This window comes from Rousettus aegyptiacus, unplaced genomic scaffold, assembly GCF_014176215.1.
Source record: "Rousettus aegyptiacus isolate mRouAeg1 unplaced genomic scaffold, mRouAeg1.p scaffold_m13_p_10, whole genome shotgun sequence".
In the NCBI taxonomy this organism is placed as follows: domain Eukaryota; kingdom Metazoa; phylum Chordata; class Mammalia; order Chiroptera; family Pteropodidae; genus Rousettus; species Rousettus aegyptiacus.
The window spans coordinates 24,741,736-24,759,828 of record NW_023416285.1 but is presented as its reverse complement, the minus strand read 5'-3'; the positions used below and the strand labels follow the sequence as shown (position 1 = coordinate 24,759,828).

General features: G+C 35.3%; 1 protein-coding gene across 1 annotated transcript; it reads left to right on the top strand.

Moving 5' to 3' along the window:
• The first annotated feature begins 1,734 nt into the window (after positions 1-1,734).
• Positions 1,735-18,065, top strand: RRH (retinal pigment epithelium-derived rhodopsin homolog). Its single transcript, XM_016140830.2, has 8 exons — positions 1,735-2,807; positions 7,573-7,763; positions 9,363-9,462; positions 9,981-10,134; positions 11,035-11,203; positions 14,431-14,609; positions 15,900-16,032; positions 17,991-18,065. Exons 1-7 carry the CDS (start codon positions 2,702-2,704, stop codon positions 15,985-15,987), a joined length of 987 nt encoding a protein of 328 aa, XP_015996316.1. The 5' UTR covers positions 1,735-2,701; the 3' UTR covers positions 15,988-16,032; positions 17,991-18,065.
• The last annotated feature ends 28 nt before the right edge of the window (positions 18,066-18,093 follow it).

Sequence of the window (18,093 nt, the reverse complement as noted above, 5' to 3'; positions counted from 1 at the left end):
AAAAAGTATGTTAAAAATCACTGTTTCACAGGAAGCTTTTACAATGTGGGAAAGGAGGCTATTTTTAGAATCCTTGGGTTGAATTTTCAGTGAGCGTTAGGGCCAGGGTTTCTACTTTGGGTTTCTAAAAGACATGGCAAACTCTAGCAGGGCCATGACATCATCCCATGGACAAATAATAGTGCAGCATTCCTATACTTTTTTTGAACATTAAAAAAAAGTCTAGAATGGCTATGATGGCAATATGTATAGGTCTGTAGACAAACCACTTTGAGACTTCACCTTTTACTTAGGTATATCTTTTGACTATTGGCCATCTTTAAACTTTTATTTCCATATCTTATTTTTTTCCTTTCCTTATGGTAGTTTTTTCCTGGATTTCCTTTGGGACATTTAGTTTTGAATCAAGTTCATATATTTAGGGAGCCTAATATTAGTGATTTTGGTACTTTGATATCACTGAGTTCCATTGTAAAAGATTTCGATTATTCACATATTAGATCTTTTGAGTTTTAACTGAAAAACATTCTGATTGCATCATGTTAAAATGTACCTGTTGCCATAGCAATTAAACAGTTTACTGGAATTAAGCAGTGTTTCCTAGTATTCCTGAAAATCTGAGAAGAGTATGAAGGAATTGACTTTAGGCAAGTGAAGTTTATGAAATTAAAGAATTGTGAGCTATGTAAATGTTTTGATTTGAAATAGTTATATTTCTTAGTATTCTAAGCTTCATTCCAATATAACTTCTGTGTCACTCACAAAAGAAGCATGAAAAAGTACTTTGAATTGAACCTGCCACCCTCATATTTGTAAAATTTTTATCTGCAGCAGACGGTTGGCCATCTTTGAAATTATTATTCTTCAGTTTTTGTAAATAGAAGTAATTAGTGGATAATACAGCTAGGTATAATCTATAACAGAAAAGGAAGGGACCATGAACCAAAGCATACTCAATTCTTTTTTTTTGTTTTCTACATACTGGATGCACCCCCCCCCTCCGCCCGCCCCACCAAAAGATTCAAATTCCAGTAACCCATAGTTTTTTAAAAGCGAGAGTTCTACTTGAGTTTTATGTTCATTGCTTTGGAGCGATTTGAAAATATTTTAGAATTGGAATACTGACGAGATTCACTTCGCTAGTGAATCACTTTGCTAGACACTCTTTGGAGTGTTACTTTGCATTTATTAAAAATTTGAGTTCTAGTAGCTATAAGTCTGGGACTGATCACCCAACCAGTTTAACTTCTTCAGTTTTTATAGGTAGCTGAGAGAATTGAGGCAAAAGCAGGCTCCGGTGCCTTCCTGCTATGCCATTCTAAGATTTATAAAATGAAGTTAAATGGGTAGATACAGCCCTCTAGTGGTTCTGTTATATGCTTACGCTTCAGTTTGGTGCATCTGGCATTTCTCTAAAGTTACTGATTTTAATAAATTCAGTTAAGAAGAATCAGGTTTTAATATTACATGGCATAAAAACATAGGTAAAAAAGTGTTGGGGATTCTAGCAATAAATGTTCTTTTTCTAAGAATAAATGTTCATGTCAGATTCTAACCCAGTTTTTAAGTTTATAACAAGGTAGTCCAGAACATTAGAATTGCCCTGTCCTTTACAGTGGTCGCTAACATTTTTGGCACAAGGGACTGGTGCTCCTATGAGAATCTAATGCCTGATGATCTGAGGTGGAGCTGTCAGTGATGCTGGTGCTGAGGAGCAGCTGCAAATACAGATGAAGCTTCCTTTGCTTGCCCACTGCTCACCTCCTGCTGTGTAGCTGGGTCCTAACAGGCCATGGACAGGCACCTGTCCACAGCCTGGGGGTTGAGGATCCCTGGTTTACAAGATGATTGAATCCAGATACTTGACTGATGCATGCTGTGATTATTATTATCAGGTAATTGTGCATATCAAAATGTGGAATAAATTAAGTGGATTGTGAAGTAGATTGTGCTATGAAAATATAACTATCAATAAGTTAGATTTGTAGACCTGGGATTTATATAACTTTAGAGGAAAACAAGATATAGAATGATTTCATATATGCATATCTCCATATTTTTACTTAAAGTGGGAGAAACATCAAACCCATGTGTGAATATATGTTTGTGTAAAGTGGGAGAAACATCAAACCCATGTGTGAATATATGTTTGTGATATATACCAAACAATATTATTACCTTTAGGGGTGTGACATTCGGATGAAGAGAGACTCTTTATTATCTCTAGTAAATTGTTGTGGAAAAATAAAACAACTAAAATGGAAAAACTTGAAAGGGTTAACTGAAAACAGGGACTTTGAATAGTTTGAGAGGACTAAGTCTGGCTCTTAATTTCAGAACTGATTTCCAGTAGGGAACCGTTAAGTCAGCTCCTGCACTGGTTTTCTGAGTATGTTGTGTAAATGGGATGTTTGCACTTGATAATCTCCTTAGATATAAGACTGATGCCCAAATTGGTTAAAATGTGGGCCTTGGTATTTCTCTTAATTTTGCTAATAAGCTTTTCCCTTGTTCTGGGAGTTAAAATCCTTTCCCCTTGGACCAATCACATTTGGTACGGGAGGGCCTCTATGAAAAGGCCATTCTTTGAGGTCTTGAAGTGGAAATGATTGGTTCTGAAAATTCTTCCCTCAGTGGCATTTAGAACTTCATAATTATTGAAGGCTTATTGTGAAGGCTGTTTCAATATCTTCCCTCCAAAATGCTAAGGAATAATTTAGGCAACAGTTCAAACTCTAAAAATGAAGATGGCTCGGTTTTTTCACAGACTGAACACAATATTGTTGCAACTTACTTGATTATCGCAGGTATGGATGTTTAATTACTCCATTAACAGTGATTTTGCTGTCGAATGGGTGAAGAAAAGCAGTGGTTTTCAGCATAAGGAGTAGAAAAAGCATGGCTTCAGAATCAAGATCTTTATTGTTGGCCAACCTCCAGCAGTCACTTGTCTTTTATAAGTTGGAATGCTCATGTAAATAAGGATGATGATACTTGCTATATTTCCTGGCCGTAAAGATCAAATTAGATAATGTAGGTAAGAGGATAAATGAAAGCATTGTTAATGGTTGTTAATATCACAAGTCACTTTGAATCTTGATAAACAATGTGAGAGCAGTGAAGTGGAGCTGAGAAAAGTTTTCTCTGAAATGAATCATTCTTTTATATAATCATCTATATGTTTGGTTATTGTTATTTCAGCTTTAATTGGGGAAGATTCTGCCATGGCAAAAATGTATTTTTATGTCATTTACTGTTTTCATAAATCCTTTTCATAGTTTTGTACTTGGTGGAAATCTAGTTAAGATCAAAAGGTCTTCCTGGAAAGAAAAAGTCATAAAAAGAGAGTAGAGTGTATCATCATTGAGGACAGAATGAAAATTCAGCCCATTCCAGAATGCTATATTGAAAAACTCTTGAGCTTTGTATTTCATTTTTTAGTGTCTTTACAGCATTGAACAAGTTCCTTCACCTTTTTGTTCTCCCATTTTCTTATCTAAAAAACAGCATAAGAATAAGCTACTTATCACAGTTGTTATGAAGAGTAAAATTAAATGACACATAAATGCACCTAAATGACACGGTATTTGTTGGACAAATATTTGTTTCTTCCTCCCCACATATACACATTGATGCATATATTAGATTAAGATAAATATTTATTTGCCAAAAAACAAAAACAAAAAGGGAGAAATGACAGTAGAAGTTCTCCGATTCTCATCTTTATATATAAGTTAAATTGTATACATTTTACAACTGAGCAACCATTTCATTTCCATTTGTGCTCAGTAATGCATTTTAGAAGTGATTCTGCTATCTTGGGTTATTTTTTGGATTGATTTATGAAATTTTTCAAATATATTCACAAGCAGGGTGAAAAGTACTGTACTCAGTTTACAATTGCTTATTTTCCCCATACTTCACAGTGTATTACTTTGGTCCTAGCTGGCAATTGTGGTTCCTCAGTTAATTTTTGTGATTTTCAGGTATATGCTAACCCATTCACTTGAATACCTCTGTATGATAAGTACTGGACAAGTTCTATTTTTGATTGTTTTGTTGTTGTTGCAACCATATGAGAAATCAATAAGCTACTTAGAGAGAAAATCTTACAACAATTCCATAAATATACTTTGTATACAAACTTTTGGTTTAGTTAGTTTTTTGTAGATAGCCAGGAAAGGATAGCATTTTTGATCTGGTTACAGAAATAACATGCAAAGAAAATTTTCTTTTTAGAAATGGTCTCTCTGGTTCTTATCTCTGTAGCTTTAATGGTAGTAATCTTATCACTACGATTCTGATGACCGCTACCACCACTGCTGCTGCTGCTATAAAAGTGAATAGTTGGTATATAGCAAGCACCATTTTAAATATATGTACAGAATAACGCATTCTTACATTAATTCAGTAAGTGAATTAGTTTTTTCCTCATTTATCCAGATGAAGAGTTTAGGTAACTTGGCCAACACACACATCTACTAAGTAGTTTATACCAGGATTTGAACTCAGGCATTTTGGTTCCGTAGCCCTCACATATAATCAACACAAGTGTCTGTTTTATCAAAGAACATTGTGAGTGTGTGTTGTTTGTGTTTTGGGTAGATGAACTGAAGGAAGCATATCTAACCTCTTTATGCTTTTGTTCGAACATTTGTTCTTTAGTTCTCCAATTTTCTCCCTTTAACAAAACCCACTTAAACTTCTAAACCAAATCCAAAACTATGAGGAAATGAATTCAGTCAAAGCATTTATTTTATTTGTTACCTTTACCAAAAGCTTATTTAGAGTTTTTATTTTAAATTTAACTTCTAATTTATTCTCTTAGATTTTAGCTTACGAACTTTTACCAACTTGAGCAGTCTCCCTTTCTATAATTAAGGCTAAAGAACAAGAGGGTGAGTTAAGGATCTGAAATAAATTCATAATGAATTAATTGTGAAACGCAGGGTGATAACTATTAGGCTGGAGATAATGGCTATGTACCAGGTAATGAAGAACTGGAAAAGTCTTAAAGGCCAGTCACTGAATGACATGATTCAATTTGTACTTTAGAAATGAACTATAGTGGTAGCTTGTGGGAGATTCCTGCATTATTAAGATTAGAAAGGATCCTGAGGAAAAGTAGGGACAATGGGGACAAAAAAATAAACACATGTAAGAGCTAGAAGTTAGAATCGATGGTTGAATGTGGAGATTGGGGGAGAAGGAGAGGGAGCCTCAGAGATGACAACTAGATTTCCTTTTTGATGAACTAGATAGATGACAAAGCTATTCACCAACATAGGAATACACCTGGGTAAGAACAGGTTTGGGGCAGATGGAGAAGTTTCTGCATTCTATTTGAGAGACGTCCAATAAAAAGCTGGACACGTGGGTTTGAATTTTATATTGATCTGGAAAGTATCAGCAGAAAGCCTTGAATATGTATGAAATTACTCAGAGTATGTGGTGGATGTGAAAAGAAAGGTCTAGGACAGAAACTTTAACAATGCACATATTTAACAAGGTAGAGATGAAGAAAGGCCAGGAAGAAGGATCTGCCAAAGAAATTGGAGAAAAGCCACAGAAGCCAAGGGGAAATTAATTTAGACCTAACCGTTAAATGACCTCAGTCTATTCATTGGAAAACACAGCAAGGGAAATGAAGCAGAGTGCTTGAGACCGTGGCAGAGAGAACAGAGAAAAGGGCTACACTGTTTACCTCACACCACCCATTGCATCTAAGACTTCCCCCAAAGCACAGCTACTTGATTTGGATTGCACACTTGGCAGGCAGCAACTTACCGTACAGTGTCTATCTGACTTTAAATCATCAAGTTTGTAGCTAGCCCAGAAAGATTCTTCAATTCAGTAAGCTTTTTGAAATATTTCTTGTGTACATGCTATAATACTAGATGCTAAAAGTGGAGCCAATCATCAAATTTGCTGTCATCGTGTCTTAATTATGCTTTTCAGGAATAATAGAAATTAAGCAATAGGAGTTTTAATTGTGGTCCATTTATTATATAAATCTGCTATGTGCCACATAGTCAAAGAACATTGAAATCATTAGGAATCTGAAATCTACATGGGAAAACTGAGAATACATAAAAGTTAAACATATAACATCACATAAGACTGAGTATAGTATAAGCAAGTCCCTCAGGAATTTAGAATACACTGTCAGTAGGAGAAGGCTTTGTGGCAGAATTGGGCTAAACAGAACTTTGAAGGATGGGTAGTATTTGTATAGATAAAGTAGGGTGTTCCAAGTGGGAGAAATATGAGTCAAAATTTATAACAAGTATTCGTTGTATTTGATATTTAACTAGAATGCAGAGCTTGTTTGACAAGTATGAAAATTTCCTTGGAGAGGGTGAAAACAGATTGAGGCAAAGAGTCTGCAATATCAAGTTGGGACAGATGGACTTGTATCTCGGAGGCTGGAGAGTACTGCACATTTGAGGAGGAGAAAAGCTGTGGTTAATTCTATATTGTAGCAAGCTCATTCTGCCGGCAGCATGGAGTGGGAAAGAATGGGACTCTGGAAGATTAGTGTAACGGGATGATAAACAGAAGTTTTGACTGAGGTACCAAGATATGATAAAAGTTCCTCCTTAGCTGATGCTTTTTGTGTGTTGGTGCTTGGAAACCATCCCTCTTTCAGACAATAGCTGGGGGCTGCTCACCAGTTTTTTTTTTTCACAGTGGTGAAAACAACTCTATTTCTTTGGTTGCTTATCCTCCTTTAGCTGCTAGGAATCCAGTAAATGGCTCTAGCATCTTTTTAGCACCTCTATCGTTAGAACCTAGTATGGCTCACAACAGGTTTATGAGAAGCGTAAACATCCATTGCAACATGTAGGAGCGTTAGACACACACACCTGGTCTACTCAACAATATTTCTCACAGTAAATTAATACATTGGCTTCTGATGAAGTAATTTGGTCATCTGTCAACTCGAGTTCAGCCAGTTCTGAGGTACCAACAACACTGTGTTTCTGCACCTGCAAGGCTAAGAGTCAGATCCCAGACTGGAAATGTACTAGGGTGATATCACCTGTGAGACTTCTCAATGTACCTGAAGGCCAGCTTGGCTTCCTCTCTGGATAGCCAAGTTTGCAGTGTGTGTGTGTGCGCGCGCGTGCGTGCAATGACCTGTCATGCACATTGGATGAAGAATTCAGATTTGGACATGTTGAGTTTTAAGAAATATTGGAACAGTCACATAATCTTAGACATGGAGATACTTAATTAATGTTTAATGGCAATTAGTTGAATGAAAAGGGATGTAGACTGGTATGAAAGGCAAGGGAGGAATTTCAAAGATAGAGATTAATAGCAATGACATTAAAACCAGCCTTAGGTGCTGGTTCATGCAACTGGCAGATTCTTTAAGTTTTAATTTTCTTATTTCTCTTTCACAGAAAGGCTGTGAAGATATTCAATTAGTTTTAGGGGCATCCGAAGCTCTTCAAATAAATGGACTAAAATGGATTTGTTACGTTTTTGAAGAGGCTTGAACATTTAATTTTGATATGCTTTTAAACATTTAAACAAAATGTATGATATTTTTGTATATGTTCTCAGGTATGATAAGTATTCTCAGCAACATAATAGTTCTGGGCATCTTCTTTAAGTACAAGGAACTTCGGACACCCACAAATGCAATTATCATTAATCTGGCTGTCACTGATATAGGGGTCAGTAGCATTGGTTACCCCATGTCTGCTGCTTCAGATCTGTATGGAAGTTGGAAATTTGGATACGCAGGATGTCAGGTATTGGAGATCTTTGGAGTGAAAGCTGAATAAAATAGATTAAAGAGATGTAGATTTAAATGTCTAAAAAAAATTTCAAAGATTTCAATTAAATAAGATTATATAAGGTAATAGAGGAGGTGCTTTTGTTGAAAACAGCTTCAGGAGTGACTGGGAAATATATTTTCTAATAAGAGATGAAATCGCTAGCCATCATTATATTTTCAAAATTTCCCCAACCAAAAGGAAAAAAAGCAAACAAAAAATTAGCATTCAACTAGAGAAGAAAAGCAAAAACTTGCCTATTCAGATGAAAACTTGCATAATGCAAATTCATAAAGAAATACTCTGCTTTCACTTGAAACAAGGAATTATTATGATATATCATAATATTTAAGTTACGTAGTTAAGGTACTACTTGTTATTTTTTTTTAAATATGGTAAGTCCTCCATAAGAATTGTTGTTAAATATGTCTGCTATTATTTTTACTGACAAAGAGATATGTTAATGTTAATTTGCATTAGGATAGTAGAGAAATAGGACTTTTGGCCTGAATTTTTAAAATTTTACTATTTAAGCTATAAAATTATAGAGAGTAAAATGAGAGTAATGGAAAATAGTAAATATCCATGTGTGTACCAACTAGATTTGTCAAATTTTAATGTTTTTCAATATGTGCTTCAGGTTGTTTATCTTTTTTAAACATAAAATTTTCAGATATTGTTGAAGGTGCATACCATCCCCAATCTTATTCCCTTCTCTTCCATGAATATTTTTGTATCTTACTACATAGTAATGTATACATAAACTAGATACTGTCTGAATGTTTTAAATTTTATATAAATAATATATTGTTTGCATTATGCAGTTTCCTTTCATTATTTGATATTGTATTTTTGAGGTTTAGTCATGTTGATGGGCAAAGTTGCAAGTCACTCATTTTATGAAGTGTCCTCCAACATGTGAGAATTTTTTAGACACATTGCTTAGGAGAGCGTGGTTGGGTTGTAGAGAATGTTCACCTTCAATTTTATCAAATGTGACTAAATTGCTCTCCAAAATGGTTATGCCACTTACAAGAACTTCTATTTCTCCATATTCATCTCAACACTTGGGATTGTTAGACTTTTAAATTTTTATCTTTTTGATTAGTGCAAAATGGTGTCTTATAATTTGCATTTCTTTGAATACATAATGTGGTTTACACCTTTTCCATGTCACAAACATTCAGATTTCCTCTGTGTGACTATTCTATTTTCCTGTTTTTTTCCCCCCCTTATTGAATTGTCTGCCTTCTGAATATTAATCTTTTGTTGGTTGTATGCATTGCACCTAATAGGTGGTTTGTTTTTTTACTGTTTATAAAACAGAGTATGCTCTGTAGAAGTTTTAAGTCTTAAAATTAAAAAAAAAATTATTTTACTTTATGAAGTCCCAAAACATTTTCCATAAATGCCTGTATTAAATTAATTACAATTTGACAATGGAAGATATATTTTAAAATTAGAAAATTAAAAACATTTAATGTATTTAAAATATATTCTAGCAATGGAATAAAAATATAAATGTCTTTTGAAGGATGTGTAGAATGGTGGATTCTTTCCAATTTTGATTTTCAGATTTATGCTGGACTGAATATCTTTTTTGGAATGGCAAGTATCGGATTACTCACAGTCGTGGCCATGGATAGATACCTGACCATCTGCCGTCCTGATGCAGGTACAGCACTTTTCTCAGCTTTCTCAATGAATCCACTTTTTTTTTGCCAAAGTATCATTCAACTCGCATTCACTTTAAAATATAAATATGATGGATTGCAGTCATGGGCAGTCTTATTCCTCTGATAATCCTTGTTCAAAAGGTTCAGTGATTTTCTATTAGAATAAAATCCAGATTTCCTAACAGCTTCCAAGGCCTCGTTTTGGCTAGGGCCCTCTCACTTTGGGGACCTGACCATGCCCTTCCCGCTTTGGGAGTCTTTGTAGATGCTGCTTCCCTAGTTCTAGAAAGCACTTCTCTCTGCTTATCCTCAGGCTGATCCTTTTTATTTAGATTTTCAGTTAAATTCTTTTTTTTTTTTTTTCCAGAATGTGAATCCATGTAGATCGGCTTTAAGTGCACTAAAGTGCTCTGTATAGGATCTACTTGATAACAACTTTGAATTATCAGTTAAAACAAAGGAAAGATATGAATTCCATTATTGGCAAATGATGCTAATACTTCATGTTTGTTAATAGGAAGAAGAATGACTACCAACACTTACATCAGCATGATTCTGGGGGCCTGGATCAATGGCCTCTTTTGGGCCTCGATGCCTATCATAGGGTGGGCTAGTTATGCCCCAGATCCTACTGGGGCCACCTGTACCATAAACTGGCGGAAAAATGATGCGTAAGAGACACTTTTACACTTAAAAATCAAATGCTTTTAATGTAGATGTTTTCTCACTATTTCAAATTTAAGCTCAGATCAAATGTTTTCCGTATAGAGTGGGGAAAGGGCTTCCTTGGTAGTGATGATGTGATTTTAGCATTGAATTATGCTAGTTTGCAAGTAAAGGGCATCCAGCTCCCCGTTTCCCCCTTCCCCTGTCACGTCTTCTCTCTCCTCTGGCAGCAAAGGGGGTACAGAGCACCATTCTGATATTTGCACCTTAGAGGGAGAATATGAGTGGAAAGTGTTAGTATTGCCAGACAGCATGCAGCTCTGGTGAAAGCTCAGGCTGACTCCTTATCTTTTCAAGTCCATCTGGTAATAAGGCATCTTCTGAGAATTACTCAGCAAAAGAACTGTGACTGCAAGGATTTGCTTACTGGTTAATGATGCACCTCTATATTTACCAGTGAAAAGAGGATAATTTAGTTTGTTAAAGAAGGTGAAAGATTACTCAGAAAAACAAATAGAATATTTTTAAATCTCAAACTAAATCTAAGTCTAAATTTTTTTCTCTAAAGAGTTGACAAATAATTTAAGACTTTGCAGGCAATACTGTTTCTGTTGGAACTATGCAACAATGTTTGTGGACACAGCTAGAGGCAGTATTTAAATGAATGTGGTTCCAATAAAACTTTATTTACACAGATAAATGACAGACTAGATTTGGCCTATAGGCCATAGTTTGCCAACCTCTAGTCTAAACGAACTAAAAGTCCAATATACTTCTTAAACTATTTAATAAAATAAGGACTGCTGGATAGTGTCAGTATTATTTTTAATTATTATTCTGTTTTTCTTCTATTTAGTACATGAAAAATAAGTAGTGATTTAATGATTCCCTTTTCTTATTTTCAGATCTTTTGTTTCTTTCACAATGACAGTCATTGCGATAAATTTTATTGTACCCTTGGCAGTGATGTTTTACTGTTATTACCATGTCACTCGATCTATTAAATGTCATAGTACTAGTAACTGCACTGAGAACCTCAACAGAGAATGGGCAGATCAGGTAGATGTAACAAAGGTAAGGCATTAAAATCCTTAAGATGTTTTGTAATCACGCTTTTACACATACGTGATACCCTGGCCCCTGGAGTCACCTCTCTCCACTCCTTGATTTTTACTCTCTGGCTCTTTTTTCTGGTATTTGCCTCCATATTTCTAAACAATGTGCTTATCCGCTGTTTTGGATATTTTTGTTTGCTACTACCTTTTGATTTCCCGCTACAGACAATGAGAATTTATTTGTCTTATACCACCAACCTTTCTCTCTCTTTATCTTATTAGTATAATGTTACTATTTGGTAAGATGAAGAATCAGTTTTATATTATTGTGATTGTCTAAATTTTATTTATTGCAGCTCTGTAGGAATCTATGTTTTACATTTCTTTTTTTATAAAACTTTTTTCTTCCCCATGGAGTTCATAATTTGTTTATTTTTTCTTTCTTTCTATCCCTTCCTCCTTCTATTTCCCCCTCTCTTTTTCACCACCTCCTCTCTTTTCGTAGTTTGGTTTTCTGTGTACTTGCCACCAATACATCTCTAATCTCTCCCCCAGCAACATCGGTTTCGTCTCAGTACTTTTAAATGCAGCAGCGACTACATGGACTTTCTCCTGTTCTTAGAACTTTCCTTCCTGGCACTCCAGGGCCTCTCACTCTGCTCTTCCTGTCACTCTCCTTTACACTGGCCATTCTCTGAAACCACTGCCCAGACAGCTGGCATCCTAGGATCTCCTTCATCACCAGCTAGGAGTGCCTTCGACCTCTGTCCTGGGTCTGATCGCCTGTTTCCTGGGTTGCATGTCTTCCTTTTTCTTGGTTACTCTCTCTCATTTGGTGGAGTACTTTCTTAAAAAAATTCCTGAGACTGTTACATGGAGGTACACTTTTAAAGATTTTGCATGTCTGAGAATGTCTTAAAATTCTCCTATCACGTTTGACTGATTGTTTGCCTGGTATAAAATTCTAAGTAGAAAAATGATTTTCAGAGAATTTTGAAGGCATGCTCTACAGTCTCCTAGCTTCCGGTGTTGCTGACTGTTTCCTGGTGACTGACTTATCTGAGTGTTCTTTCTGGAAACTAGTAGGGCTATTTCTCTGATTTTCTGGAATTTCTTACCAATGTGCCTTGGAGTGGCTCTTTTTTCACTCATGTGCTTGCCCTTGGGTAAGTGCTTGCAACGTGAAGACCAGGTTCTCCTCTGTGGACGATTCCTTGTTTTTGTTTTATTTCTCTGGTGATTCCCCTTCCCTGCCCTTTTTTGTTCTCTTTTGTTCTCTTTTCCTGGAACTCCTTTTGTTTGGATATTTAATCCCCTGGATTTACCTTCTAATTAATAAAAAAATTTTCTCACCTATGTTGTCACTGTTTGGGGTTTTCTTGTTTGTTTGTTTCTTGTTTTTTGTTTGTTTGCTTGTTTTTGCATCTACTTTCTGAGAGATTTATTTCCTCAGCCTTGTCCAGGTCTGGGATTTGGGTGAAGAGACTGAGGCTCAAGCTTTGGGGGCAAAATTTAAACAGGCATAAAAAAACTCAGTAATCGAAAAAAAAAAAAATAGTAGTCAATCAATGCAGTATTTTAAAAAGTCAAAATTAATGTAAAAACTCATATTGAACATAATATAAAATGTTAACTAGAGACAGGATTTGACCCTACACTTGCACAACTCACCTCATTTGCCGTACCTAATCTCAGCTAACCATATTGTTCAACCTTTCCATTGCATTTAAAAAATTCTATCTTTTATATATAGGATGAAAACATTGTTATAGATAAAAGTATTATCTTATACTGTATACTCCTTTTAAATAGCCTCTGCTTGTTTTATATCTCTCTCACTTCTGTAATATTATTATGTATACACTTATGTTTTCCTTCTGTTCATCACATACTTTTCGTTTCCTCTGAGTTTTTGTGCCATTGGGTCTCTGCCTGTCAGTTTGCATATTTCCTCAGTGTCTGGTGGTCAGTGACTGTCCCTGCATATTGAAGAGTGATGTTCTAAAAAGGCTCTTTTGCTGGGATGTTTCTTGGGGGGATTTCTGACAATCTGTGTCTTTACATATTTTCTTCTGGGCTGGTCAGTTTCCAAGGAGGAGATTCTTTCACATTCCGGGGTGCAGGGGGAATACAAGTCTGTCTATCTGTATGCTCATGGCTCAGAGCAGGGAGGGGACAGCATGAGGCACCCCTCTTTTTAGTACAGCACTCCAGCTCTCAGCTAAGCCCAGTGTCCCCAACTCCTGAGTTTCCCTGCTCTCCTTCCTTTTACGCTGTCCTTCTGAGGTGCTTCTGGGGAGAGGAAGGGGCAGCTGCCCAGTGGAGTGCAGAGGGGATTCGGAATTCTAACTGCTGCTTTTTGCAGATTTCAATGAGCTCTCTTGTTTGAAGTTCTGTGGGCAGCCCCACATTCAGAGCTAGTCATCACCTTCAGTTCCTCAGATTTTCTATAGTTCTGTGTGATGGATTAGTCTGTGTCTGTTTTTTTCCTTACTGATAGCTCTCTAAATATTATTAATTTATTTTTTTAACCATTCTTGTGTCTGCTAAGTAATTTGCCTCTTGTACAAAGGTTATTCAGTTTTAATTTTTACAAAGCTATTGTTTAACCTGTGATTCTCAGTCCTTCTGGGTTGATATCTTTTTAAACCTCTTTTCCATCATTTCAGTGGGTAATTCGGAAGGAATAATGTAAAAATTATATTTTTGTTTAAATGAGATGTCAACAAAGCTCCTTTACAAAATTGTCTGTATAGTACATTTTATATGTCAAGCTCAAATGATCTATATTTGAATTCAATGAGTTCAGTATAGGATTCTTTTTTTCAGATTGAGTTTAGAAAGTTAGAAAGTTATTTTTCTAGATTAGGAGATAATGACAGTGAAGGTGGGGGGGGGGAACCCCACAATGCCAGCAGTTCGTTGCACAATTACTAGAAATGGATTAGGAGTGAGTTTATATTTGTCTTCCAGCGAAGCCAGCTTTTGTATTCTTCCTAGCACACCAAAAGAAAGCAAGCTTTCTTTACATTTATGTCACATTCTATCCATTCACAAGCTCTTGCTATCATAGAAAACATCTGATTTCATACATGAGCAAAGTACAATGAGGGGTTTTTCCTTTATGTTATCAACAACATAAACATATTCAAATTTCAATCTAGATAATTTTTCATACTGTTTTAGATATATTAACTATTTAGGTATTTTAGGTATTGGGTTTGGCCAATACGATTTCTTTTACAGATGTCTGTAATAATGATATTGATGTTTCTGGTGGCGTGGTCCCCTTATTCCATCGTGTGCTTATGGGCTTCTTTTGGTGACCCAAAGAAGATTCCTCCCTCAATGGCCATCATTGCTCCACTGTTTGCAAAATCTTCTACATTCTACAATCCCTGTATTTATGTGGTTGCTAATAAAAAGTAAGTAATGTCTACAATGCTTCTGAATTTAAAAATACATACAGAAAGAACATTAAAAAGGCAACAGATAATGTTCTAAGACTTTTTGAGAAGGGATGTGACAGAAACTCACTTCAAACTAGTGCAAAAGTTATTTGACTCATGCACCTTTGAGAATCCTAAATGCCTAGAGCTCCAGTTCTGTGGCAGGTTCTTCCCACCCGGAACCAGGCAACCCAAGACTCAAGTTCTACCAGCTCAGCATCCCCGAATTTGTGTTTCATCTCAGGTGACTCTCTGGTGGAAGAGCTTCTGGGAGGTCATTGGTGGGCTCAATTTGGTTTTCATGGTTATCCCACCCAAAATACATGGAACTATTATTCTAAACAAACAAACAAACAAACAAACGAAAAACCAAAAAAACAAAAACGAGTGGTTCTGTTACTGGAAGATGGACAAAGCAAGGCAATGTTGGGCTTCCTAAGGGAGTAGCATAGTTGTGTATTTACTAGAAAGAAGACATGTCATTCAAATGTAAGAGAAAACTCCAGTGCTAACATGGAGGTCTTCGGGACTGGGTAGTCATTCAGGGTAATGGAGAAATAACCCCTTTCTTGCTATAATGGGACTCTCACAAAAAATTTCTTTCCTGCCTCCTCATTGAAACTTAGATTATGTCTTTTCCTGTTGCTGCTGAAAAATGCAATGAACCAATCTACTGTGCTTAAGTATCAGACCAGAAAAATCTCAATAGAGGGCCAATATTTTGATCCTGGAATGCCAACGCTGCTTCTATTAAACTTAAGTGTTTATGCACATGTTTAGGAGAGCAGCTTTGGTTTACAGGTATGTGAGGAAACATAAAAACTTTTAAGACCAAACACCACATAAAAAGAATATAGAAGACGTTTTAAATTCAGAGGCTTTTGGAAGGTCTTTTGGAAAGGTCATTCTCAAACTCCCCTTCATGTCAACTGGCCTTTGCTCAGAAGAACAGGTGCATTAATACATATCCTTAGTTCAAATTGATAAATCATTGCAATTGATATTAAAAGTATCCTTTTAAACACACATAAGTATTGATTTTTATTAAATATCTTCAATGTTTATTGTCAGTGGCACAAAATTGGTCTTTAACTATACCCTATCGTTTTCATACATTTATAAAAGTTATCAATAGGAGATGTTAAAATTGCAACCAAAAATTTATCTGGAGATGTCAGTGGCAGTAGTGGTATCAGCTGTATTTGCAAGTGTTTAAAATTTCAAGTCATTATAGCATAATGCCAAAATTTCCCCTTTTTATTGTAGGTTTCGGAGGGCAATGTTTGCCATGTTCAAATGTCAGGATCAGCAATCAATGCCTGTGACAAGTGTTTTACCAATGGATGTCCCTTAAAACCCACTGACTTCTGGAAGAATCTGAAATAAGAGGAAAGCACAAGTTATCAAAACATTTTATTTACTTTTTTCAATGTTTTAATTTTATTTAAAATATGAGCCCATTTAGATCAAATGGAGACATAGATTATTGTCCTATTAGACTTGATTCCTCAAGTGTAGTGTATAGTTCTTCCGTTTGTGCATTGTCTACTATAGGTAATGTTTCTTTATTTCCCTTATGTGTAAACTTCTTGCTCATCTCCTTTGATGAAAAAAGGAGATTAATGCTTTTTTCTTTCTCCCTATCATGGCAAACATTATACTGTATCAGTGACCTGGTATCTTGCCTGAGTCCTCCGTTAGACCAGAAGCAGCTGCTGTGTTAGAATAAATGTTAGACTAAATTTATAATAACAATAACAGTTAGTAGTTTTTAATGAGTAATTACTGAAATGAATTGTTGGATGTCCCTAGCTAGAATGAAAAACATTTTTAGCATTATGCTATTTTAAAATTCTAATGCAATTCTTACCACACTATTTTTTAAAAAAATAATCAGATGAACATTAAATCCTATTGCTCCTAAATCATATCAGTCAATGCACATATATATTTTATATAGCAATATAATTTCTGTGCATATTGTTGTATATTCTGCATTTTTAATTACCATTTTTATTTCTTTTATTTGCCACTAGAATTAAGTTTAATCACAGTGGGGTTTTTTGTATGTTTGTTCTTTTTTCCTTATCTTTTTTTGTTTGTTTGAAATTTATTTTGTTGTGATAAGAACATAACATAAAGTTTACCCTCTTAACAAAATTTTATGTGTATAATACAGTATTGGTAACTATAAGTATAATATTATATGGAGGTTCTCTAGCGCTTATTCGTTTTGCTTAACTGAAACTTTATGCCCGTTGAATAGCTGTATGTTTGTTTTTTGATGGATCCTTAGCACATGGACTCATTTTGCCTGGTACATAGTAGGCACTCAATAAATATCTGTTGAATATTGAATAAATTTGTAGACTCACATATTTGTCATTTTAATAACCATTAAGTCTAATATGATAAAACCCATTGTTTAAACAGTGGACATTTAAAATGTATAGTATTTTATTTTAATTGAGCAAATTCTTCTGACTATTGTTTCTATACCCATTCTATTAGTTTTAAATAACATGTTTTATAATATTCTTATTTTCATAAAATGATTCTTTTAAACAAGTTTTTGGTTTAAAGATGAATAGAACTACCCAATAAGATTAAATGCCGTGCGTGCGTGTGTGTGTGTGTGTGTGTGTGTGTGTGTGTATTACCTAAACTCTTAATTGTGCCTGTGGATCCTTATGTGTGTGGAGGTAACTTTTTAACTATTTAATTTTTATTTTCTGATAGAGCCTAACTTTGCTAAAAGACATGACAGTTGATCTTTAGCTATAGTTTGACATCCATAACTTGGGAAAATCCCTGGGAATAATATATATTCTTGAACAGAGATCATAGCCTTTGTTAGAAATCAGCGTGCTGGGAAGAGCCTTACAATGCTCTGAGATGACCTGGGAGAGCCACAGGACACGCTCACTGGAGCCTTAGTCTTGGGCTCCAGTGGTGGATTGAAGTATTTGGCCTGAAAGACCTAGATACTGGACTTTGTCTACTTTGTTTTTGGAGATAGCCAACATGTGGCAATATTGATAACTCTATTCTAAATCAATTTTATGTCATGTGCTTCTATCTTCAAAGCTAAATTTTGTCAAAATCAATTTTGTTACACATGCTGGTAAAAAGCAAACGCACAAATTAAAATTTATAATATTGTAACATAAATAAGATACTGCAGTATTTTCTAGTACCTGCTAAGACATTGAATTGTTACTGCCATTAAGTGTATCTTTAGGGTATAGTAGCAGTTACATCCATAGCAAAAGAATTTAATAGGTATTTTCTTGCAAATCTAGACACGGGCAACTATTGAAATTTTCTTGACACATATTTGATTTTCATTTTCCTTAGAATGTGTTATTTTGCTGAAATCACATTCAAAGGCTGGGAAGATTGATCCCCTGCAAGATACACTTGAAGGTTAAGTAACTACAGATCTCAGCTAATCCCTTGT

Bases quoted from the DNA above. Each gene is read 5' to 3' on its own strand.
- RRH (XM_016140830.2), top strand. From the start codon at position 2,702: ATGCTAAGGAATAATTTAGGCAACAGTTCAAACTCTAAAAATGAAGAT. The intron at 2,808-7,572 runs GTATGGATGTTT...ATATGTTCTCAG, and splicing joins AACTTACTTGATTATCGCAG to GTATGATAAGTATTCTCAGC. The intron at 11,204-14,430 runs GTAAGGCATTAA...TTTCTTTTACAG, and splicing joins ATCAGGTAGATGTAACAAAG to ATGTCTGTAATAATGATATT.